Source organism: Thamnophis sirtalis, unplaced genomic scaffold (assembly GCF_051295495.1).
Source record: "Thamnophis sirtalis isolate CommonGarterSnake01/CBP01778 unplaced genomic scaffold, rThaSir2_p1.2 scaffold_6, whole genome shotgun sequence".
NCBI classification, from domain to species: domain Eukaryota; kingdom Metazoa; phylum Chordata; class Lepidosauria; order Squamata; family Natricidae; genus Thamnophis; species Thamnophis sirtalis.
The window spans coordinates 90,924,319-90,950,174 of record NW_028261386.1 but is presented as its reverse complement, the minus strand read 5'-3'; the positions used below and the strand labels follow the sequence as shown (position 1 = coordinate 90,950,174).

General features: G+C 38.9%; 1 protein-coding gene across 6 annotated transcripts in view; it reads left to right on the top strand.

Moving 5' to 3' along the window:
• PDE7B (phosphodiesterase 7B) overlaps nucleotides 1–25,856 on the top strand; it is a 174,014-nt gene that overhangs the window by 79,851 nt on the left and 68,307 nt on the right. Inside the window, exon 1 of one of the 6 annotated variants that reach the window (XM_087718418.1) lies at nucleotides 16,805–17,391. The exons of 3 other annotated variants lie outside the window; for them this stretch is intronic. In XM_087718418.1, coding sequence (XP_087574544.1) covers nucleotides 17,154–17,391 — 238 coding nt within the window. In that variant the 5' untranslated portion in view covers nucleotides 16,805–17,153. Of the gene's footprint in view, nucleotides 1–16,804; nucleotides 17,392–25,856 lie in introns of those variants that run through there. 2 more of the 6 variants (XM_087718416.1, XM_087718412.1) reach the window with 2 other exon arrangements.

The following is a 25,856-nucleotide window of genomic DNA, read 5'->3' as shown; positions in this document are numbered from 1 at the left end:
CTCATAGGAGGGACAGCAGTACAGGCAGAACTATACTGGGTGATTTATTATCCCTCCTCATCCATTTCCAAAGGAAGAGGCAATGCAATCAGAAAATCCTTCGGGATAACTTTGCTGTGGAGAAGATGAAACTTGGGGAGAGGTTCACTAAAAATGCCTCTCCCCAAGTTTGTATAGGGCACCAATTCTAATCATTTCTGTCCTAACTGCACCTATGTTAGCAACTCCAAAGTCATAGGACAATAATATCCATGAGGAATAGGAGGATAATTGTCTCAGTTGGCACGAATTATAGCAGCAATATTGATGCTGGAAACTGCATCATTTGACCATGTGGCTCTAACATAAAATAAAATCTCTTTTAAGCTTTTTTTTAAAACTTCAGAACAGTACGTGGGCCTTTCCTTTCTCTTGATTCCACCCCCCACAAACCTATGGATGTTTTAATTCAACTTTCTGTAATGATACAATGGATGAAGATTCATACTTTCTTTTCTTTTTTTAAAGGAGCGTTTCTTTTAAATAACTGATTCAGTTACCCCATGGAAGCAGCACAAATTGTGATTCCAAACAAGCTCTGGGCTGTCTGAAATTTGATAGGATAGGTAGCCATGGCAACAGGTTTGCCCAATACAGAAGCTGTTGCTTGTGTTTCTCTTAGCTCCCTCAAACAATTGTAACTCCTTCCATGACATGTTTGGGTTCCAGCTCCTCTCTGTCTGAAGAACTGCTTTCAAACACTTGGCACCTTCACTGCACATTTCAGGCATCCCTCCTTCTCTTGTTTATCCTCTAGATTGAGAACTAAACTCCCAGTTTGTCTCATTACAGCTTATTTTCAGTCACAGGCTGAAAATGCTGAGGATTTGTGTGTTTGTGTGTGTGTGTTTTCTTATCCTTCTCTTTTGTCCAGCTTTGGCATTCTTTTTCTTCTCTACAGGAACTTCCTACTGTATCTTCTGGTTTTTTAAAAAAAATAAGGTTGAGCTCAATTATTATCTCACTGATGTCTCTTCCTTTATGTTTGAAGTAGTATGCTTTTATTGATTTGTTTTTCTTGCTGGCAAGAGGTCAGGAAATCAAGAAGCACAGCTGGTTTGGAAAAGCAGGTTGTAAATATCTTGGAATAGGTGTTGATTTACAATATGATAAAATCCTTGACCAGCCTTAAAGTTTTGAACTGTTTCTTCACTCAAGATGAAGGATGTTTTTGGCCCAATTAATGGAATGATATAAACCAAGAACCGTAGTATATAAAATCTGTTCCTAATGATCATAGCTGGACTGATCTCATCTATCAAAACAGATTCATGCTGAACTTTCTGCTGGAAAAAAATAAAATAGTGCTTTTATGTATTGTAAATGCCCACAATTTCATATTGGCACCCATTATTAATTCTATATTTTAATAGTGTCAAAACATGGATCTCTCTGTAGCCAAAACAGCTCAGTCCAAACACAAATAGGCCTCAGTGGGCTTGGAAGAAGCCCAATATTTATAGGATGATTTTAAAGAAATGACAGTTAGAAGGGACCTTGTAGGTCTTCTAGTCCAACCCCCTACTCAAGCAGGAGACCCTCTACCATTTCAGACAAGTGGTTGTCTAATGTCTTCTTAAAAAGGAGAGAAAAACTGGAGCAAACCAGCGTGCCATAAGTCAGCACAGAGACATGAAGTGGTAAGCATTGGGGAGGATGACAAACTGGGATAACTTACAGCTTGAAAAGTTGTTCAAGAATATTTCACATTAAAATTTGCAGTGAGTACCAGTCATTACTGTAATTACAACTTTGTATGCCTACATAAACGTGTATACTTACTTAATATTATTCCCTTTCAAGATGAGCAACATTATGCAAAGTAAAAAAATACAAGCAAAATACATGAAAGGGGGACACAGTTAGCTTCAGAGGCTTCCATGTGGCCGGAATCCAAAGAATATGAAACACATACTCTGTAACTTTTACTGGAGTGTCATGTTTTTCAAGATTAAGTAGCATTCCTGGTTTTTTGTTTTTGTTTTTTGTCTGATCATGTATTTTGAACATTCACATTTTCATTTCTTTTTTATTTTGTTTATATTTTCTGGAACACTACCATTTATAATCTTGGACGTTGAGCTTTTTTGTATCCAGCTGCTCATTTGCAGATCTTTGAAGTGGCTGGAATCAAAATATTCAGACCCATGGGCACTGTCAGCAAAATTTAGGTTTGCTGTTTTGGCCCCAACCACTGCAGTGTTATCACAGTCTTATCAGCCATAGTTTTGCTGGCCCCTGGCAGGATAAACAATAAAAGTGGGTTTAAGGGAACCCCAGAAGTCTGATAGTAACTTTTCCAAGACTTATACATTTAGATATTAAATCTAGAAGAAATGGTAAAATAATATCATACAGCAGAACCTGCAATTCCTTGGTATAATGGCCTCTTGTCCTGTTCATTTCTTTCACTAGTGATAATAAATAGAATGTTTTTATTTGTATATCTCTCATACTTTTTAAAACCTTGAATCATGGGATTCTTATTAGCTCTTTCTGTTGTTGTTTGGTTCTCCTTTATACTTTAGGTCAGGAATGTCAAACTGGCGGCCCATAGGCTGAATGTGTCACATGCAGGCCATGCCCACTCCACCTCCACCAATGGGGGAAATGTTGCAAAATGTCATGTGATGGCAACAGGATGACACCCCTGCTTTAGGTCCTCATCTTACCTTTGTTGCCAGATGATGCCAGGAAGGAATAATGTTATTAGTCTACGATCAAAAAAGTAGTCTTCTGTCAAAGAACATTGGATAAATGAATTCAGAATCAGTGGAAACTTTTCCCCCCACTAGAATGAAATGGCAGAGCTGTTGCTCTTTCTTAAATTGATGCCAATTAATTACAGTTATTAAACACTGAATAAACAGACATTCTGCATTGTGTCAGCTAATCTAGCCTGACTACCTTTGGATAACCTGACAATGATATCTATTATAGAGATGGGCATGAGCTGTTTCCCTCATGTGTTATAAATTAATGCAGAATCTATTACTATACCCTGTAGGACATCACAGATGAAAACAAAGACATTTGTGTATTAGTCTCATCACAGAGTTCTGCGATTATGCAGTCTTTCTTTTCAGCTACTACTATTTAATATATTGTACCTGTAGCTCAGTTTTATTGTTTAATGTGTACATTACACATTTACCTGCAAGAGTTTTTCATTGCTCACCTGATGTTACCATATTGAACAATTCAAAGCTAGCCTGTTAAGCCATGCCATATACACACTATCTCATTTACTGAGAAATGTTAAGTTTTTTCCCCATAAAAGTTCATTTCTTTTTCTTAATTGTTAACAAAATGACTAGGCCATCCTGTATCTTCCTTACATTCCACCTAGTTCTGTTGCCTGAGTGACAGAAAGGAAGACAGACAAAAGGAAACAAAAATTTTGAACTTCTAAACCAGAAATGATTGAGTGTAGCAACAAAACAAATGAGTCCTTTATGGATTTAAAGCCACATTTAATTGAATTTAACTGATTTTTGAAAAACAGATAGGTAGCAAGAAAAGGGAATTACCCAACAGAGATAGTACTTTATATAACAAAATCCAGATGTGTGTGGGTGGGTGATTGTTCTCACCTAATCCAGCATTTATGGATTAGATATCTAAAAAGGTGAATACAATGGAAGACACGCATATAATTACAATTAATAAAAGTTTAATAATTAAAATCCAATACTTAACAGCATAGGATACATTCCTCCCAGATTATTTGCAATAGCTTTTAGGAGGAAATGCCATGGCATCGGCCCACAAAAGGGGTTGCCTCTATGGGGCAAATCTCTCACTCCCCCAATTCCTCCTGCCATACCTTGAAATGGTCACCCCAGTCCAGGGAAGATTAATTACAAGGAAATTGAATGTTCAGTTTATTTAGCTCTACAATTAAGAGGAAAAGCACTTGTAGGCAGACAACAGGGAATCCACAAGAAATGTTTCTTGGTAGCACAAGCTGTTTGCTTCATTAAGCCATTTGACGGTGAGGTACAGGCCACCAGGGATGTGAAAGTCGATAACTATTAACTTATTAAGGTCAAAGCGGGAAGCTTGTTAGTTTGCGGCTCATGCTTCGTAAGCAAGTGGCAGGCTGCTCTGGAAAACAATAGAATAGAATAAGAATAGAATGATTTTAAGCAATCTCTTTCCTGGTGTTAAAGTGGGTCAATCACAGGATGGTAGCAGAAGACCAGATCTGACTCTCTCAGAACGAGCAAACAATGTTGTGGTCAAAAAAAATGGAGGCCACAATGATATAACTGAAGCTCCACTTGCTTTTTATGAGCAGTGCGACATAAAAAAAACCAGGTAGAGCTTTGTTCACAGTATCCCTGCTACCCTCTTTCTGGGGATACCCCAGTGATGAATAAAAACACTGAAGAAAAATTCAGTGGCCATTCTTCACATCCACATTATGTATCTTGTGTAACGTATTTGAGGCAAATTTTGCTCCCTGGTTGGAGGGTGAGGGAGGTAACCTTTTTTCTTCTTAGGAAGACATGTCATCAGAGAGGGAATTTAATCAAAAATTGCACAGTTGACAAAAGCAGAGCCATTAATGAATAGTGACATTTATCACTCACTCGTTCACTCACTCTTATTTTCACTCTCACTCAACATTCATGAAGAATATAAAGCAGCTTTCGGTTTGGATTTGTCCTCATTTAACATGAAGTGATAAGTTCTTTTGGAAAATTTCCCCAAAATTGTCCTTCAGGAACTTAGCCTCCCTCTTCACTCAGCCTCCTTTCTGATGTTCTCTTGATAATGAAGAGAAGATTGGAACAGCAATCAAACTTTCCTGCTCCAGAAGTATTTTGTTCTCTAAATTTCTTGGGGGGGGGGGGGAGAAGACACGTAATTCTTTGAAAATTCTAAATTCTTCACAAAATGAGGAGTCCCCCACCTCACTTCATCTATCATTACTTGTGAGCTGGAGGGAGGGCTCCCAGGCATTAGTTCCTGAGAATATTGAAGCTATTGAAATGCCTGGAGGAAATGGTTGCAGACATCCCTGCTGGATGCCTTTGAAGCTTTGCCTATGGATTTAGTCATTCCTTGGGTGTGGCTAACTGATTGATGCTTTAACCTTCTTTCGAGGACTCTTCAACAGTGCTTCCTTCTTCTGTTTCTGTTCCTCCCCCATTGCTTCTTCCCTTCAGTTCCAGGCCATCCATTTAGCTTTCTCCCTTTCTCTTTCTTCCTCTTCTCAGCACAGATATCACTTTCTCTTACATCTTACTCAGTGTTTCTTAAGCTTGAAGATATGTGGAGTTCAACTACCAGAATTACCCAGCCAGCACGCATGTTGGCTGGAGAATTCTGGGAGTTGAAGTCCATTCATCTTCAAGGTGCCCAGGTTGAGAAACTCTGCTTTTATTCTTAGCACCTCCATCTTGTTTTTCTCCTCTTTTTGTATGGCTTCTGATAGAAGAAAGAAAGGAATGATGTGTGTTTACAGAATGCCTTTTTGAAAGTAAAGGTGATTTCTGATTGTGAGAGAGAATGGTTGAAATTGTAAGGCTTTCAGTTCTGGGTTGCAAATGTCCAAGTAGATGGACCTTGACAGCCCAGGTCTGGTAAGCTGAAATATATGCAGAATGGCAAATATCCATAAACATTTCCATGCACATTGACATATATGGCCATTTTGGGGGGAGAATCTTAAGAATTAGTTTCAGTTGGAATTGACAATTCTCAGTTAATACTGTACAATATTTATGTCTGTATTTTTATGTCTACTAGGTTGGGTGATTTGACTTCAGGGTCATCCTCTTTGGGGATATATACGGTACAATTCAATTGCAACACATTTTGGAAAAATTACACTATGCACTGGACACAATCAATGTTTCTGCAAATCTTCTTTAGATTTGACCTGCTCCTGAAATGAAATATTTAGGAGCCAGAAAAAAACTGGTTTTAATTGTTAACATATTGTCATAATTTTAAAGGGAAACAGGATTTGTAGAAACATACATCTAGTTGTGTAATCTTATTTGCTGTCATTTGTAGAAAAACAAAATAAAGGCCTTTGAAGTCTGTGGAATGACTGTTACGGGAAAAAAACTGTACAATTATATTCTTGGAAACATTTAGACAAAAGTAGTTATTGGAAGGTTTCTATTTTTCCTCAGTCAAGTATCTTTGTAGCGCAATGGTAATATAAACTCTGGTAAGAACTGTCATTTTAGCTATCATAACTGATTCCAAATGCGCACTAATAAACCAAAGAAGATGGGTTTAGTTATAAATGGAATGATACGAGGGACTAATGATACATACAAATGAAGAAAGTTATTGCTAGGCAGGAAGTTTATGATGCTACTGAAATAAATGATTGCAAAAAGTTTCCACTTGTGAATATTTCCCAAGGTTAAGGCTGAGTGATCCAACAAACAAATTATTGAGGTGGGTAAACCAGTGTTTCTCAATCTTAGCAAAGAATAGAATAGAATAGAATAGAATAGAATAGAATAGAATAGAATAGAATAGAAGAGTTGGAGGAGACCTTGGTGGTCTTCTAGTCCAATCCCCTGCTCAGGCAGGAAATCCTATACCATTTCAGACAAATGGTTGTACAATCTCTTTTTAAAAGCTTCCAGTGTTGAAGAATTTACAACTTCTGGAGGCAAATTGTTCCACTATTTCATTATTCTAACTGTCAAATTCATTTAACAACCATGTTAGTAACTGAATAACTGTAGTGATTCACTTAACAACTGTGGCAAGAAAGGTTGTATGGTGGGGCATGAGTCACATCAATTGTCTTGCTTAGCAACAGGAATTTGACCCAATTGTGGTCATCAGTTGAGGGCTACCTGTACCAGGGAATCCAGGTTTGGCATTTATTATGCAGTCACCCTGCTTTATTCATGGAATTTTATAGGAGTGGGTGATTAGCTTGATTTTTCTGTTTGTGTTTTTATTTATTTATAAAATTTCTATGCCGCTCATCTCCCCTACAATGGAACTCTGGGCAGCTTATCTATTTTATCAAAATATTGCTTCCTCCTCCTCTTGAAAAATCTGCCAAGGCAAGAAATATTCAATTTCTTTGAGTAAATGCACTTATGATCTTTTGCAGAATCAGATGAGGTTTACAAAAAGGGTGAGGGTAGGAGAAAATAATCCAATAGCTTGTAAAAAAAATTTAATGCTTATGATTCAAGTGGAGAAGGAAATTGGTTGAACCTGAAGCAGAAAGAAAAGAAAGAGGCTTGGCTAGTTGCCAATGATATTTTCCCCTGAAGAAAGGGAAAAAAACAAAATCCTAAGCGTTGTAATGTGTATACCAGAGGTGGCATTAAGACGGTTCGCGCGAACCAGTAGCGCCGATGATCCGTTGACCTTGCCCACCTGCCCTGGCCCTTTCCTATCTTTTATTTTCTGCTTTCTAGCTCATCTCAATCAGCTTATTCCACCCACCCCCCTCACTGTTCTACTTACCGTTGCTGACTTGGAAGGTAACAGCTGAGTTTCTAAATGCTCCATTTTCAGCGCAAGCGCTTTAGGCATGCATGCACGCAAAACGCACAATCACCGAACCGGTTGTTAAACCGACAGCATCCCACCACTGGTGCATACGGTACAAGTAATCCTAGACTTACAACCACAATTGAGCCCAGTATTTCTGTTGTTAAGTGAAACATTTGTTAAGTGAGTTTTGACCCATTTTATGACTTTTCTTGTCACAGTTAAGTGAATCACTGAAATTGTTAGTAAGTTAGTAAGATAGTTGTTAAGTGAATCTGGCTTCTCCATTGACTTGTCAGAAAGTCACAGAAGTGATCATGTGACCCAGGACACTGCAACCTTCACAAAAAGGTGTTAGTTTCCAAGCACCTGAATTTTGATCGCGTGAACATGGGGATGCTGCAATGATCGTAAGTGGAAAAAACAATCATGTCACTTTTTTTCTGCTGTAAGAACTGTTGTAAGAAGAGGACCACTTGTACTCCATATTCTTACCTGCTCTGCAAAAATTCTTCTTCCCCTTCCCCTTTTTATCTGGCAGCCATCAGGTAAGATGTTCCCAGACTGCAGTTGTTCAGAATTCCTGCTTTATTGCCCCATGAAACTGATTCCATGATAACTGGAAACTTAATTTTCTACTAGACCTGATTAGAGAGGGTTAATTTTCATTCTAGTATAACAACCAGTCTATTTTCCAGAACAGCCTGAGTGAAGACAAACTTCCATGTCAAGACTTGGTAAAACTGGATATAAATGAAACAAAAAAGGAATTGATTGTACATTTGATAATTGCAGCTAGATTAGTGATAGCTAAATATTGGGAACGAAATTGGGATATTCAAAGAAATGAGTAGTATAATGAAATTTAGAGTGTGGCAATAAATGATAAATTAACAACAGAAATTTAATTTAAAAAAGGGATGATCAAAGCAAACAATTACAATGAAATATGGGAAGATTTTATAAAATCGGTGTTGGTGGGAGGCAAAGGGAATAAACCTACCCAACAATATATGTTGTTTTGAAGGGGATAAGGGCACAATTGGTATATATTGTATATCTTTTAGTTGTTATAGATGAAGAAATATAAGAGGGGGGAGAAAGGTCTCTGGGGGATGGGGTGCACTGTAATGTTTGTTTATTTTTCCTTTTCCTTTTTTCTTTCTTTTTTTGTATTTACTATGTTTGTATTATTTGCATTTTTTTTTAAATTACTTGGAAAGTTTTTCCAATGAAGAGGTGGATATTCTCAAAGGAGAAACTTATACATGACAGTGCAAATATACTGCAGGAGGGAATTTGCATCAGGGAAGAAGCTTTTTCTTTGATTTCTTTAAATTTATTCACTTCAGTGCAGAAACTTGCACTTTTTTTTAGGCAGGATGAGCTGAGCACCTCAGGCAACAGATGTTGTGAGCTGTAGATATAGTGGTGAGCAATTCACTTTAATTTTTGTAGAGCAGTATAAGCCACTGATTTGTTCTTCACCTTAGGCAGCAAAATAGCTAGGTGTAACCCTGCCTGTGGGATTCACAAGCAGGAAATAATGGAAATAGTTGTTTCCTACTCTTTGTTTCCACTGTCTCCTGTGTTTCCGCTGACTTTTAGTTCCATTGGCCAATTTGGTTAATAGCTGTGAATATATCTAAATTTTAAAAGCTATGCTGTGATCATTGATATGTTTCATGTGGAATTTTCTTATCTCTAGTTATGCAAGCAAACAACCAGGAAATAGGAAAGGTTGCTGTGCGAAATCATTTTTCTAAGCTATGCAGACTATAATGCCCATATATTTTGCTAATATGAAACTTTGGGAAATGTAATACTGTAGAATCACAGGGATGCATTTAAAAAAGACTGCTGATAAGTGATAATTTAGAAACAAAAAAATTTATTATTGCGGGACGGTTCTTTTCCACAACCTCTGAAGGAGGCGGTGGTGAGACCCCTCCTCAAGAAGCCTCTGGATCCAGCTATTCTTAAAAACTATCGTCCAGTCTCCAACCTCCCTTTTTTAGGGAAGGTTGTTGAGAAGGTAGTGGCCCTCCAACTCCGACGGACCTTGGATGAAGCAGATTATCTAGACCCTTTTCAGTCTGGTTTCAGGCCTGGTTACTGCACCGAAACTGCTTTAGTCGCACTGACCGATGATCTCTGGCGGGCCAGGGATAGAAGACATTCCTCTATCCTAGTGCTCCTTGACCTCTCAGCGGCCTTCGATACCATCAACCATGGTATCCTTCTGCGACGGCTGGAAGAGGTGGGAGTGGGAGGCACCGTTTTACGGTGCTTCTCCTCTTACCTCTCCGACAGGTTGCAGTCGGTGTTGGTTGGAGGGCAGAGGTCGACTCCTAGGCCCCTTAATTATGGGGTGCCACAGGGGTCGGTCCTGTCCCCCCTCCTATTTAATATCTACATGAAGCCACTGGGTGAGATCATTTGCCGGCACGGGATCAAATACCACCAGTATGCGGACGATACACAGCTGTATTTGTCTGCCCCGTGCCAACTCACCGTAGCGGTGGAAGTGATGTGCCAGTGCCTGGAAGCTGTTAGGGTCTGGATGGGAGCGAACAAGATTGCACTCAATCCTGACAAGACCGAGTGGCTGTGTATGTTGCCTCCTAAGGACAGCCCAGCTAGTCCGTCCCTAAGCCTGGGAGGAGAAAATTTGCTCCCCTCAGAGAGGGTCCGCAACTTGGGGGTCCTCCTGGATCCGCAGCTGATGTTGGAACATCATCTGTCAGCTGTGACCAGGGAGACCTTTGGCCAGGTTCGCCTGGTGCACCAGTTGCGGCCCTATTTGGACCGGGAGGCACTGCAAACAGTCACTCACGCCCTCGTCACCTCAAGACTGGATTACTGTAATGCACTCTACATGGGGCTGCCCCTGAAAAGTGTTTGGAGACTACAATTAGAATGCAGCCGTGCGAGCGATACTGGGTATACCTAGGTACACCCACACTACACCTATCCTTCGCGAGCTGCAATGGCTTCCTATTGGTCTCCGAGCACGATTCAAGGTGCTGGTTATCACCTTTAAAGCCCTACATGGCCTAGGACCTGGATATCTACGAGACCGTCTTCTGCCGCACACCTCCCTAAGACCGATAAGATTGCACAGGATGGGCCTTCTCCAGGTGCCATCAGCTGGACAATGCCGGCTGGCGACGCCTCGGAGTAGGGCCTTCTCTGTTGCCGCTCCGGTCCTATGGAATGAGCTACCCCCAGAGATCCGGACCCTACCCACTCTCATGGCCTTCCGAAAAGCTATTAAAACCTGGCTATTCCGGCAGGCCTGGGGCTGTTGACTTCTGGATTGAGGACCAGCCCCACTTAGATTGGGTGCATGTTGTGTCTTTTTAAATTTGTCGTGTTTTATCTGTTTTTAATCTTTCTTAATTTTTGTTTCTGTAAGCTGCCCGGAATCCTCCGGGATTGGGCGGCCTATAAATTTAATAAACAGTAAACAGTACTATTGATAATTATGAATCAAAAACAGCCAAGTTTGGTATTTGGATATAAAATATGATGAGAACAAACTACATAAGCTAGTCAGGAGCATCAAATCACCTTTCAAGTTCCTCTTTGGGTTAACATTGTTGAGGACAAAGGGAAGTGATTTTATTTGATCCATCAACAATTCTAGTGACCAAAGAGCAAAAGCATAAGAAAGTGTATTCATTGACAGTTTCTAGAATATTTGAAAGCATCATCTACAGTCTTGTGATTTTCTACAAAGTTTTTGATTGCAGGAATGGCATTTGCATTGCTTTATTCTGTTTCTAAAGAGAGAATGTAGATACCCTATTGAAGGAACATCTCATTTCATTTCCTAACAAATGAACACACAAATACCTCAGAGTTTTCCGTTGGCTATTATAATATTCATGCCCCATTTACTCTTGCTGCAAAATGCTTTTTAGGGAAAAAAATGATAAACCAGAGTTCATGCAATGTGCCAAATACTTGAGGCAATATATTTATCATCCTACATTAAATGGTTAAGAGTATTTCTTTCAGTTTACATTTACTCTCATTATGTTTGCTTCTTTGGCCCAAAATGGTATCTAAAATGCATATTCAGCTCATATTTCTCTCTTTGCTGTATTCCGGTGTAAAAATGTAGGCATATTAACATTAAATGCATAACTCTAAAAGATAAATATAGTCTATTTATTTTCCTTCATGAGTGGACTAAATTTTTCAAATCAGGGATTGTACTTGGCTTTTGAGCCAAAGGCTGCACTCCCAAAAGTAGCTGAACCAAAGAGAAGGTGGAGCCAGAACAAAAATTAAATTTGATTCATATCATTATGTGTTCCTCAATAATTTCCTTCCATCTTCTCTATCGATGATCCTTTGCTTAAGGACTGTCATTACTTGATTTTGTCCAAAGGGCATTTACTATTTAATTCTGCAATTGAATTGAATGCAATGACAAAATTGAAAAATATTAGGTGCTAATTAGTGTTTTAATAGTGAAAAAACCCATTTAACAGTAGGAAAGAAACTACTATAGCTAACAGAAATTAAACAAATGGTTAAGAATATTATATCCATTTTCTCAATATAGTTTCAGTGTATTATAACAGAATTGGAAGGGACTTGTAGGTCATCTAGTCCAACCCCCTGCTCAAGCAGGAGACCCTACACCATTTCTGACAGATGGCTGTCCAGTCACTTCTTAAAAGCTTCCAGTGATGAAACTCCCACAGCTTTTGAAGGCATGATGTTCCATTAGTTGATTGTTCTCACTGTCAGAAAATTTATCCTTATTCCTAGATTGAATCTCTCCTTGATCAGTTTCCATCCATTATTCCTTGTTTGGCCTTCAGGGGTTTTGGAAAATAGATTGACCCCCTCCTCTCTATGACAGCCCCCTCAAATATTGGAACACTGCTATCATGTTACCTCTGGTCCCTCTCTTCACTAGAGTAGGCATGCCCAAACCTCCAGTCCCCTAATCATCTTTGTTTATTAGTTTTATACTACCTTGTTTCCTTTTTCTTTGGCCTTACTAGATGGACCCTGGACCTTCCCAGCATTTAAATGGCACAAGAACAGTGTTAGGAACTAAAATATAAGCACTATTCAACTCCTTTTCCAACTTATTAATGTAGGTCACACAGGGGTGGGTTCCTCCCGGTTTGCACCGGTTTGCACGAACCGGTTCGTCGGTGAACCCAGAAGTAATTAACTTCCGGGAAAGCCGGTACCGGTCCTGGCCCCTGTCGCTGCAAAGCGCCCTTTTGCCGGCACATCGCAGCTCACTTGCTCATTCCCCCGCCCATCCGCAGCTCGTTCCCTCGCTCCCCCGCCCGTCCGCACTAAGCCCAGCCTGCCGCTCACTGATTGGCTGGAGTCCAGCCAATCAGTGAGCGGGCTGGAGGCGAAGCGAAGCTTTTTTCATGCTTGACCTCCATTTGAAAATTCCCTTCGGCCTTCGCTTGCTGCTTCCCCCCAGGTAAGCAACAAAGCCCCAGCAGCGGGACTCAGGAGGCTTCGGATGGGTGGCGGCGGCCCAGCTTTCCTGAGGGAAGGCCTCCAGGCCTTCGCTCACGAAAGCTGCGGGGTTGCGTGCACTACGCGGCCGAAGCTGGGTGGGAGGGCAGCATTAGCGGCGGCGTTAGCGGCGGCGTAGTTAGCGGCGGCGGTAGTGGCGGCGGCGGTAGCGGCTGAAGTGGGGGGGGCGGCCTAGCTTTCGCGAGGGAAGGCCTCCAGGCCTTCCCTTGCAAAAGCCGTGGGCTCGCATGCACTACGCGGACGAAGGCGGGTGGGGGGGCAGCGTTAGCGGCGGCGGTGGTAGTGGCGGTAATGGCTGAAGTGGGGGGCGGCGGCCTAGCTTTCGCGAGGGAAGGCCTCCAGGCCTTCCCTTGCAAAAGCCACAGGCTCGCGTGCACTATGCGGCCGAAGGCGGGGGGTGGTGTTAGCGGCGGCAGCGGCGGCGGCATTAGCAAGCCACTCCCATCCGGTCACATGGGTGGCAAGCCACGCCCACAAAGGAGGCCACGCCCACCGAGTAGGTTTGAACAAATTTTGAAACCCACCCCTGAGGTCACAGCTACTGGAGCCTTTGATGGAGAATGTGAATTAGAGGTTTTGATATAATTTAAGTGGTAGACATTGAGGAAGGAACATATTGCTAAAACATAGATTCTGACAACAGAATCAAAACAATTAGTGAAATGAATTGAAAGAACTTTTATTGTTTTTTGTGTCTCCTGACTAATTGTTGGAAATGTTGATGAGTAGACTGATGATGAATGCTGCAGAACAACACTGCTACAAGCCAAGAGAATAAACCTGTGCCATTCTTACAATGAGAATCAATGAGAAAATAGAAAGTATAATTAAAATTAGTGGATCAGATTGGTGGAGCAGATTAATGATAACCCTGGCAATTAATTAATATTGAAAAAAATGGGGGAGGGGGAAAATCTTTCTTCATATGTTCTCAGAGTGTCCTTACACAGTCTATATTAAACTCTAGCTGTACTGGGAAGGTTGGGCAGGTCACCTATCATATCATCCAGACGTGGCATTCACCCGAACTGGCAGTGGCGGTGGTGGGAGGCACCGCTCACCTGCCAAGACATCATCATGAACGCTCTGGGCATGCGCAGAAGTGCCACATGTGAGCGAAGCACGCACGCAAGCACGCAAGCATGCTCCTGAAGCGGTAGCAAAGGTATGAGGATTTTATCTGGAAGAAAAGTCAATCTGACATTGATTCAAGATAAATACAGCAAAGTAATATAGATTCAAGGATGTTGATTCCCTCTGTCCTGGAATTTCCTGTATGGACAGAGCTGGGAGTAACATCAAACATTTTAAAAGCAATGGCATTAGCACCAAAGTTGAACACAACAGGAATACAGCCATGTGTTTTATGAATGGATCAGCACATCTGAAATACTACACAGTATAATTGTTTTCTTTCTTCTAAACCTCTTTGTTCAAAGGATCAGGATATCCTGGCGCTAACCACTGCTGGAAAATAATATAATTGCAACAATGGTATAATACTTAAGAAGAATTTCACTTTTTATGCCAGTTCTGTGTTAAGTGTTTAGGTAAAACATGAGTATATTCAAGGAGCTATTAAAGCTATTTAATTATTTAAAACTATTAAAGAAACACTTTAGCAAATATATAAGAAACACTTAATAATGCATCCTGTTTTTTTCAGGTAGAAATGCTAAGGGTGCTTGGACCTCATGCTGTTACTGATGATTATTTTGGCATCAGTAAAATAGATGTGTGTGTGTTCCAATTTTTAAAACATAAAGATGTTAAGATTAAGTCCACTCTGTTTTCCTTTTTCTTCAATGAATGAAGTTCCTGTTTATTTTAAAGTGTATTTTTTAGAAATGATACTGGGTTTAATATTAGCCTTTGTGGAAACTAAAAGTTAAACCATGAAACTCTGAAGTCAAAGTTAGTCTCATTTTTAATTATTTGTAAAACTATAAGAAAGAAAAAAAGAACCGATTAGTTCACTCTTCCCAGAAAAGGCATAAACAACAGAGCATTTATCTGATCACCTTCCCAGAAAGTTATACAGCTTAGAACAGGGGTGTCAAACTAGCGGCCCACGGCTAGATGCGTCACATGTAGACCACGCCCACCTCAGCTCCATGACGGGAAAAAACATTGTGAAATGTCACATGATGGCAACATGGAACTGCGAGTTTGACACCTGAGGCCTAGAATGAGCAATCCAGAAGTCCTTTCTGCCAACCCAGAGATACCTTTCTGATATTACAGGATAAACAAAATTGACTTTACTGCAATCTTGAAATGACATGTTTAGAAGAGAGATTGTTGCTTGAATAATTCTGTTCTCCAATCACAGACAGTTGTAAGATCTAACCAGCACTTTCACTAGAAATAGGTTCGTGCTTTGTTTTAAGCAAGTTTTAAGTTTTAATAGATTCACAGTAGCTTTCTGGATTAGAGAAGTTTAGAATAATTTTCACCTATATGGTCATTTTTATTAAATAAGAGGAACAATTATTAAGAAATATATTGTGAGTTTCATTCTTCCAAGAATCATGTCCACACATGCTTCAGGCTGGACAAGTTGAATATTATTTTTTATAACTTGATAGGAGAAGTTGTTTCAGCTATATTTATTTCCAGTTGGAATCATTTCAAGATTTTATGTGAACAGTTGGCTTGGTATGAAAGAACATTTTATTTTCATGCACCAAAAGTTGGACGATACCATTGTAAGATAATGATGGCAAACCTGCATGAATCGAGATCCTTACCTGAATTTGCTTCAGGTAAGTGAGAAGCAGTGGTGGGTTGCTAATATTTTTACTACCAGTTCAGGCACCCTCCCATGTGTGCACGATGCATCTGTGGATGTGCAGAAGCATCTGGGGCAGAGGTGGGTTCCAAAATTTTTGCATGTACCGAACCGGCAGTAATGCTAGGAGCAACCCACCCTTGGTCTGGGTGGATGGTTGGAGCCTCCCTCCACCACTACTACCAGTTTCCTTGATCCGGGTCAAACCGGGAGCAACCCACCTCTAGTCAGAAGGCATTTTTTTTCTTGTTCTAATTTTTTTTACAGTGTTTCCATAAGATCTTACTGCAAGGTATGGTTTTTCACCTGCTGACTGACCTAGGCATTTTCACAATTTCTCTTGTTTTAATTTTTTTTATCCCTTTTAGAAATGGAACTTTAAGTCCAAAACAAATCCAAAACTGTTGAATATTATAGCATTCCTGAATCCTGTGGCTTTCCTGATTCATTTCATTCACAGTTCACTCTGGAATGTGAATCAGTGTTATTTCCTATCCAGCTGAAGAGCAGTTGAGGTTACCAACTAGCTAATCCTCTGCACTTCAGATTTGCTGCGATTTGAAACCAAACAACTACGAAGAGGGGCAGGGGGGTGGGTAGAGACTTTTAGAATTGTACTACTTTGCGCAGAAATTCAAACACAGCTGTCTTAATATTCCCATACTGGAGCAGTTAGTTAGTAGATGTTTTGGGAAATGTCTGTAAGGACTTTTTCAAACTAAAACGAAGTAAATTTAAGCTGGTGTTGCTGGATGGCTCAAAATTCTCTACACCCCGCTCCCACCAGAAGAAAAATTACACAGCAGAAGTTGGCAAAACTTTTGGTTTCAAAAACCAACAGCTGCTCACATCCTTATGCCTAATTATCGCAGGGCTGGTAAATAAAAGTTTCCCTGTAGATATAATTGCATTTGCCTGGTAGTCTTAGCTGACACAGGGCAGGGCCAGGGGAGAGAAGAGGAGCAAAAGAAAACATTCCTCTAGTTTGGATTTTTCTTCTTCTGAGACTAGCTGTAGGCTGGGTTTAATCAAACACGGATAACTCAAAACTTTAGAGGGAGGGAAAGGGGGAAAGGAGAACATTTGCATGCAGTTGAGAAGGAACAGCTTTGGAAGAGTCATGACTTGGAGACTCTTTGAAAGATAAATTTCAAGCAGAATTTGTTGATTCAACTTTAGGAGCAACAAAACTACTGTAAATTTAGAGAAACTGTTAGAGACAGCTGGTTCAAGGATGTTCGGTGCTTCTATCCCTCCTGGAATTTAAAGGCATTCTCATCTGAAGAAGAATCCATCTGTCTTTTTGAGAATGCCTGTGCTGAATAGGTTTTTCAGTGTATCGGACAAGGGTAGGCAGTGGGGGATTGACGAAGATTGGATGCCCTTCTCTGCCGAGACCCTGCCTGCCTGTCAACAGGGAATTCTATCTTGGGGTTTGCCTGAGAAGTTCAGAATCATAAAGCTGATTTGGAAATCCAAAAATGAGCTTGCGGAGACGAAGAGGAGAGGAGTTCCGGAAAGTGGAGGGAATACTCATGTTTTTTCAGGTAAGTTTAAAATATGCAATCAAAATTATGTTGGCATAGCTCTAATAAGAGGCTTGGATTGCCCTCCTCCCAAAATCCCCCCACCCCAAAATCTAGTATATTTGATTGTTTATTGTGATGTAGATGAACTCTATATATTCATTCTCTAATAGGGGCTAAGAGCATTGAAGGCTCTTGTGGGCTTACCATATTTACTTAAATTATATAAGACAGCATTCAAAGTCAACTTCCTAGCTGCAGTCATCAATGAAGAATCAGCATTTTGTGTTCTCATAAAACTTTTATGCCACTTTCTTTAAAATGCTCCCTAATGCATGTAACAAGACTTCTTCTCAGTGAAAATGCATAAAATTGTGCTGTTAATTAACATGTTAAGAGATTAGGGCATAAATTTTGGATGGTATATTATGTGCTACGAATGTCCTAAATCCTAAAAGTGACAGAATCAGCTTTAGTGATTATTTCCTAGCATTGGAAGCTTGTTCCCTGCAACCAAAATCTTAATGAGCTCCAGAACTAACAAAGTTAATGAGCAAACAAAAATTAGTAATTGGGGGATTAAAGGGAAAATATAATGCAATCATTTTTTAAAATCTCTAGTAACAATATAGCAAAATTAAGTGTTTAACTTTCTGTTGGAATTAGTGCAGTATAATCAACATTTACTAGATGATATTTAGTTTTTAGTTACTTGTTTGTACACGTTCGAGTGTGAATTGTGTCCAAATAAATACTTTGGGATCAAAATCACTTTTTGTAAATCACTGGGAATTTAGGCATTTCTATATCTGCATTAGTGCCTAGCTAAATATCTACAGTGCTTTTTCTAAATTGTTTTTCTTTACAATGTTGTTTAAAAACAAATTAGTAACATTGTGCTTTCCTTATTTTAGGCTACTATTTAATACTGACAGAAAGAAAAAGAAAGATTGAGAAATATTTGAAAACTGAAATGAATCTTTATGATTAAGGCAAATGCATTCTGACTATTTCCAAAAGTGTTGACTTAGTCTATATTTTCATTAGTAAATACTAATGAGGTATTTACTTCATGAGTCAGCAAAGTTTTACCAAACTAATACTCATTTTCATACTCTATTAATGTTATATGTATAACTGACTGAGATTCCGTTCATGGCATTTTTATTTAAGTCTGCTAAGTTTGATTTTAGATAAGAACCAGCACTGTGTACAAAGTTGCATAGGTAAAAGTAAAGGTTCCCCTCACACATATGTGTTAGTCGTTCCCGACTCTAGGGAGCGGTGCTCATCTCTATCAAAGCCGAAGAACCAGGGCTGTCCAAAGACATCTCCATGGTCATGTGGCTGGCATGACTAAACACCAAAGGAACACTGTTACCTTCCCACCAAAGGTGGTTCCTGTTTTTCTACTTGCATTTTTTACGTGCTTTCGAACTGTTAGATTGGCAGAAGCTAGGACAAGTAAAGGGAGCTCACTCTGTTACACGGCGCTAGGGATTTGAACCCCCAAACTGCCAACCTTTCTGATCAACAAGCTCAGCATCTTAGCCACTGAGCCACCGTGGCCCCGTCAAAGTTGCATAAGCACTGCTTTTAAAGCATGATGGATGTCCACTACATGTAATCTATATTGAATGTTCAGTCTTTTTAACTGACCCTTACTAAGAACATGAAACCCTTGATTATTACATTATCAATATAAAGGCAAACTAAAGAAATAAACCTATTTTGTCCTCATCTCTTCATATTTTATGTTGTACTATTGCAATTTTTACAAGATAGTCACATTTTTACAAAATAGTTATATTTTTACAAGGTAACTTATTTTCAGATATATTTTCCTAAAATGTACATTCTAAAAATTTGGACCAATGTGGTAAATATCAGTTATTTCAACTAATAAGTATATGCTTTTTCCCTAATGTGATTATTTCTTATGGAGAAACCACACCACAATATTCAGAAAAATACAAATACAGTAAGAATTTTTAAATTGCACAATGGCTCAAAAATTATGAAATTATATAGGTTCATCTCCAAAAATACAAAGTGAGTGCATTTTGTTCCTTTCCTAATGTGAAAAAATTTAACTGCAATATACGTAGAGCATACTTGTATTCCTCCAAATATATCAAGGTAGAATCAGAAATGGATCCAAAAATGTGACAGCCAATCAAAACCTTTTAATTGATAGGGAGAGTAGGGATACTTCTACCACTCCATGCCCAGTTATTGGCCAATAGAGGACAGAGTTTGTCCCTCAGTTTCTCATTGAAAAGTGTATCCGCCATAAAATAGGGCAAGTGTATTTTCTGAGTCTGTATTTTAGAGTTTTTATTAATTCCTGCCCTTCCATCATCCTTTGGAGATGAATTGCTGGGAGCCAAGGGTGAGTTGAGCATCCCATCTCTCTAGTGGCCCCATTGACTGCCTCTTGTAAAACAATGGTGCAGAAGAGAGTAGTACTTCCTCTAACTCTACGATAAGTACCCAGTGACATCATTGCCCAGGGAATTAATTTGCTTGAATTGAACTGAAACTGTACCTAGTAATGCTCTCACACTGCAGAGGCCATAGGAAGAGAAAAGGGAAAGGAACAACAAAAAGCATCACAATTTACTCTGCACAGCTGTCTTCTCAATTTATTCCTGCCCTAATAACTTTAACAATGCTCATATTTTCGATGTGTATAGGTGATATGCCCGTATATACATTATTGGAAATGGTCTTTGAATATTTTATTAAATAGCAATACTGAGGCTTGCCTTTTTTGCATCTCTACATATTAATCATGAATATTAGAGTGGAATAGCAGTGGCGGAAATGATATGTGACTGTGTATGTCAGGGGTGGGTTCCTGCCAGTTCTAACCTCTTCTATAGAAGAGGTTCCACAAATCTACAGTGCTGTTTAGAACCAGTTCCAGCTCCCTCCCCCCACCCGTACGGACATCATCAAGATGAAGAGCGAGAGGAGGAATTCTGGGAGTTGAAGTCCACAAGTCTTAAAGCTGTCAAGTTTGAACACCCCTGGTTTTTTTTTTCTAAAGGGTTAGGGGTGCAAGTGTCTTGTAACTTGACAGCTTTAAGACTTGGTGCTTCAATGCCAGAGTTCCTGAGCCAACATGACTGGAGGATAAATTCTGGGAGTTGAAGTCCACAAGTCTTAAAGCTGTCAAGTTTGAACACCCCTGGGTTTTTTTTTCTAAAGGGTTAGGATTCAAGGGTCTTGTAACTTGACAGCTTTAGGACTTGCGTGCTTCAAATGCCAGAGTTTCTGAGCCAACATTTTGGTTGCTAAGCAAGAGCGTTGTTAAGTGAGTTTCACCACATTTTACCCGTTGGCCATGCCCACCTAGTCACATGACTGCCAAGACACTCCCACCTGGTCACATGGCCACCAAGCCACTCCCACAAAGCAGCCCACACCTACAGAAGAGGTTCTAAAAAAAATTTAAACCCACCACTGGTGAACGTGCACACATACACAAACACAAACACAGAGACAGGCGATAAAGGATAGAAAAATGTCAAGCTCCAAAGGAAAAAAAAATACCATGTGCATTTCCAATCTGGAAACAATTTATATTAAAATGATACTAAATTAGAAGGTTAGAAAGGGAGAGCGAGCTGTATAAGATTTCTAACGTAATTTGGGTAGGGAGGGGACAAGGAAAACCAAACAAGATTTTAAAGTTTTGTGGGGCAATTAGTAGTTGAATGTTCTGTAGAATAGACCTCAGTCAGAAAGGCATAAAGTAATCCTGCATCAACCACATTTTGTGGGCAAGTGATACTGGAAAATATGGGAACTACTATGGCAGGAAAAATAATATTGCCATCTCTTCCTGTTAATTTAATAGAACACCATTCTCTCTGGGACTTCTAATGGCTCTTTTACTCTTGGAATAAAAGTATATTCAAATGAACAGAAGGTGCAATATGAGGAAATATGTTACTTACTAAATAGTGATGTTTTATTTTCTAAGATGCTAGCAGGACTATTGAAAAATTGGAAAAAAGTTATTGGGTTATTGAAAAAAGTAAAAATATTAATACATTCCAAAGACATCAAATAACTCTGGTCACAGAGATATTTCAAGATATTTTTATGTCCATATGGTAAATGAATGTTTACTGTAGAGAATACAGAAACAGTTCTAACTATTCAAGAACTATCAGATGCTTTCAATAAATGTGACTTCATCATAATTTCCTGATTAGAATTGACAAATATCAGGACTGGTTAAGAATCACTTGGACTTGTATATAAATTAATTCCCTTTCAAATTCTTTCTTAAGTGTAATCTTAACTTTCTTAATTGTTTTACATGAAATCTTGGCATTAAATTCTCATTTCGACAATACTTGCAATATTCATTTTCTGTCACCAGCTAAGATACCTTTTTTCATTATACTGTGTTGGGACTCTACTCTTTCAGATCACTTTTTCTGTGTAATCTGCCTCCTAAAAGTTATAACTTTCTTTTTCATAGCCCAGAGAAATCCCACAAGAGTTTTTTGGGTTGGTTGCCTTAGGCCAATACATCTATCCTCATTGAAGTCAAAGAAATATGTCTTCAAGGAAATAATAGAATAATAGAAGACTTATGGGAACATCAATATTTTTAAAAAATCATTTGAATTATATTAAACTCAGCACCTCCCAAATTTTTCATGAGATGCTTAGTGCCAAAGAGACAGTTTATAGAATGAAATAACAGAGTTGGAAGGACCTTGGACGTTTCTAGTCCAACTTCCTGCTCAGGCAGGAAACCCGATACCATTTCAGACAAATGGTTGTCCAATCTCTTCTTAAAAACTTCCAGTGTTGGAGAATTTACAACTTCTGGAGGCAAGTTGTTCCACTGATTAATTGATTCTCTTCTCTGTAACAATACTCCTAGACAAGACAGTTCATATTTGAGCAACTGGAACTGCCACACAAGGGGATCAGTTGAATGCAATGAAGCACAAAGGAACAGGCCAACTTTACTTAAGGGGATCTTTTACAAAGACTTATTTTTGGAGGTAATCACCTTCAAAGCTTGACTCAACCTTAGTATGAATCCAAACAGACTGTATAGTCATGTTTTTCTAAATCCAGAACTATGAACCCTTAATCAATAATACACATAGTCCTCAACTTACAACAGTTCGTTTAGTAACCATTCAAAGTTACAATGGCAAAGTGGTAACTGTTCAATGGCAAACCATTCAAAGTTACAGTGTTTTTCACAGTTACAACCTTGACAGCATCCCCATGATCATGTGATCAAAATTCAGAAGCAACTGAATTGGCAACTGGTTCATATTTATGACTCTTGTTGTGTCCCCAAGGTCATGTGATAATTTTTTGGAAATTTCTGAAAAGCAAAGCCATTGAGGAAGACAGATTCACTTAACAATGGGGTTACTAACTTATCAACTGCAGTGATTCACTTACCAACTGGGGGAAGAAAGGTTGTAAAATGGGGCAAAACTCACTTAACAACTGTCTCACTTAACAACAGAAATTGTGGGCTAATACATTGCAGGTGGTAAACCTAATAATTTGTGGGAGCTAAAGCAATACCTGGAACACATACGAATACAAGGGAAATGTGCTAATTGTTATCACTGTTGTACTATCTAGACTGGAATCAATTTTGAGTATATTAACATCAGAATGGCTCTTCCACCAGGTGACTAATTTTACCTCTTCTGATCAGAATTTTGCTGCATTTTAGAATATAAAAATACATCCATGGAAAGATATCTTGATTAATTGTTACTGATTATTACATATTAATAAAATCCACATATTGATTAAATCAGCCATCTAAAATGGTTCAACTGTGTCATCTAATCCAGTGGCCCTGCTATTGTTGAAAATATTTCTTCAACTATGTTTCACTTGAAACATTCTGGCATTCTTCCTCTATTTGCAGCCTTCCAATGTTACATATGCATATATGAAAATGGGACAAAACAGCTATAAAAAAATAAAAAAAAACTGGTCAAAAAAGGAAAACTGAGTAAAATTCTCATCTTTAATTTGATCTTAAATTGAATTCAATGTTTCAGCTGAAATTCAGTGTTTGTAAACACAGAAAATAAAATTTGTTCATTGATTTGTTTAAATCTGGTGTATTTGTTCTAGACTCAGTGATTACTATAATTATTGCCCATTTTTAAATCCTCTCTTGATTTAATTATTAGACTTCTGTATCCACAACACAGGGACATGCACAATCATTTAAAGTGCTATTATATACAGTATACAGTATGTAATAGTATACAGTATATAGTAACGCAGAAATGTCTACTTGCCATATCGCTTTTCAGATGCCATCAGGAAGTGGTATATCTTAGTGTTTTCCTTTTTTCTCATATATCTTTTAACAACTTCACAGCATAAATGTTTTCCAAAATTGCAACACAAAACAATTGTAGCTTTTTTCAAATGACTGAGCAAGGAGGAGTGAGGGATTTTTTTCTGACCTAAGCATACTTAGGCTTGTTCTACAACAAGGAAGAACAACCTAGAGTTCTAAGGATGCAAGCAACTTTCAGACCTTTTTGTCAGAGGTGGGCATTACATAATGTAACAACCGGTTTACCCAGAACTGAAAATGTGAGCGCGCGCATGGCATCAAAAACACAATTATATAGGACACAATAGCGCTGGAACAGATGGGCGCCCCCAACCACTGGTTGGAATTACCGGTTCGCCTGAACCGGCAGCAGCCCACTTCTGCTTTTTGTGTGTATTTTTGGAGAATCCTCTGACCAATGTTCTTGAATATGTTGACATAATTTCTTGCCATTTTTATGGCAGGAAACAATTCAAAAAGTCTAAGCACAAAGATAAAATGCTAAAATACCACTCAGTCATGGGAATCATGCACACAAGATCTTCGTCTCATCTCTTCGCATCATCACCCTGCCTATTCTAGCCCTTGCCACCCAAAAAACATTACGGTAAGTGAAGACCCTAGCCTGTATGGCCAATGAAGTAGGATAAAGACTTCCTAGTTATTTGCTGAAAGTTGGGTAACAAAGTGTTCAGAACAGCCACTGCTAATTATGTCCTCATGTTTCTTGACCACGTTTATTACCCAGACCTCACAAGCCTTTTACTAATATTTCTGTAGGCTCTGTGTCCCTAGAAATATTCTTACATCTGGCTTTGCTTATAGTGAAATTATATGGTTTGGGAAAGGTCAAATTACTACAGCATTGATGGGAAGTGTATCCACTATATTTAGATAGCCTGTCACATACTCTCGTGTGCAGAAGCACATATTATGTACAACATCATGAAAAACATGCGTCATTAAAACCAAATAGTAAAAATCTGCAAGTAATCAACCTACAGAACCTAATATACAAATATTGTTTCAAAAATAATTGTTTCAAAGTAGCTCACTTTGAGTAAAGTATCAAATGTAGTTGATGAATCATAAAATACTACACAAGAATGTTAGTATTACTTGATACATATGAATTAAGTGATCTGAGAATATCGTTTATTAAGTTGTATTTAAAGTTAATGAAATTAATTTAGGATTTTGGTTTTGCGTGAAAGATGGATGTCACTGCAGAAATCTGTAATTTGGGAATAGCTGTAAAAAAGCTTCTGATATCAGAAATATATAGCAATGTATATGGTGTTTTTAATGATTGCTGAAGGGTCTATTGGAGGGAAAGGGAGCAAGAATATTTTGATGATATATCACTCTGCTTTGCATTCCTCTTCCTAAACAATGAAGTTCACCAAATAATTTTTTTTTAGTCAGTGTCTTAGGATGCCATTGCAATTATGCCTTTGCTTCTTCATATACAATGGTACTTTGGTACTCATTGTTAATTTGTTTTGGTGCGATGAGTTCAAAAAACTATGAGTACTAAACAAATTTTCCCATAAGGCACAGTGTAGTGAGTCACAAGGCAGCTGGCATTGACAAGTTTTAGGTTGTGTGTTGCATACCAAACACATAATGAATGCTGGGACAAAATTTCCATGTCAAAATGCGTTGAGTACCAAATTTGATGAGTTTCAAAGCATTTGAATATCAAGGTACCATTGTAAATGCATGTAGCTTCTAGAATGATGCAACTGAAAAAATGTTTTTCTTTTGTTTATTGTTTTTACAAGGGTAGAATGGAAAATAGTACACATCTGAACCACTTGGCAACTGGCACAAGGTAATGGTAGATAGCCAATACATAAAATTTTGAGGGAGAAATAGCTAGAAAACAAGATGTAAAGGTAAAGATAAAGGTTCCCCTCACACATATGCGGTCGTCATTCCTGACTCTAGGGGCGGTGCTCATCTCTGTTTCTAAGTTGATGAGCCAGCACTGTCTGAAGACATCTCTGTGGTCATGTGGCCGGCATGACTAAATGCCAAAGGCACACGGAACGCTGTTACAAGATGTAGAACACTTTCAACAAAGTAACAATTGTCCTTGATATATAAGGTATTCAGTCATGACTCT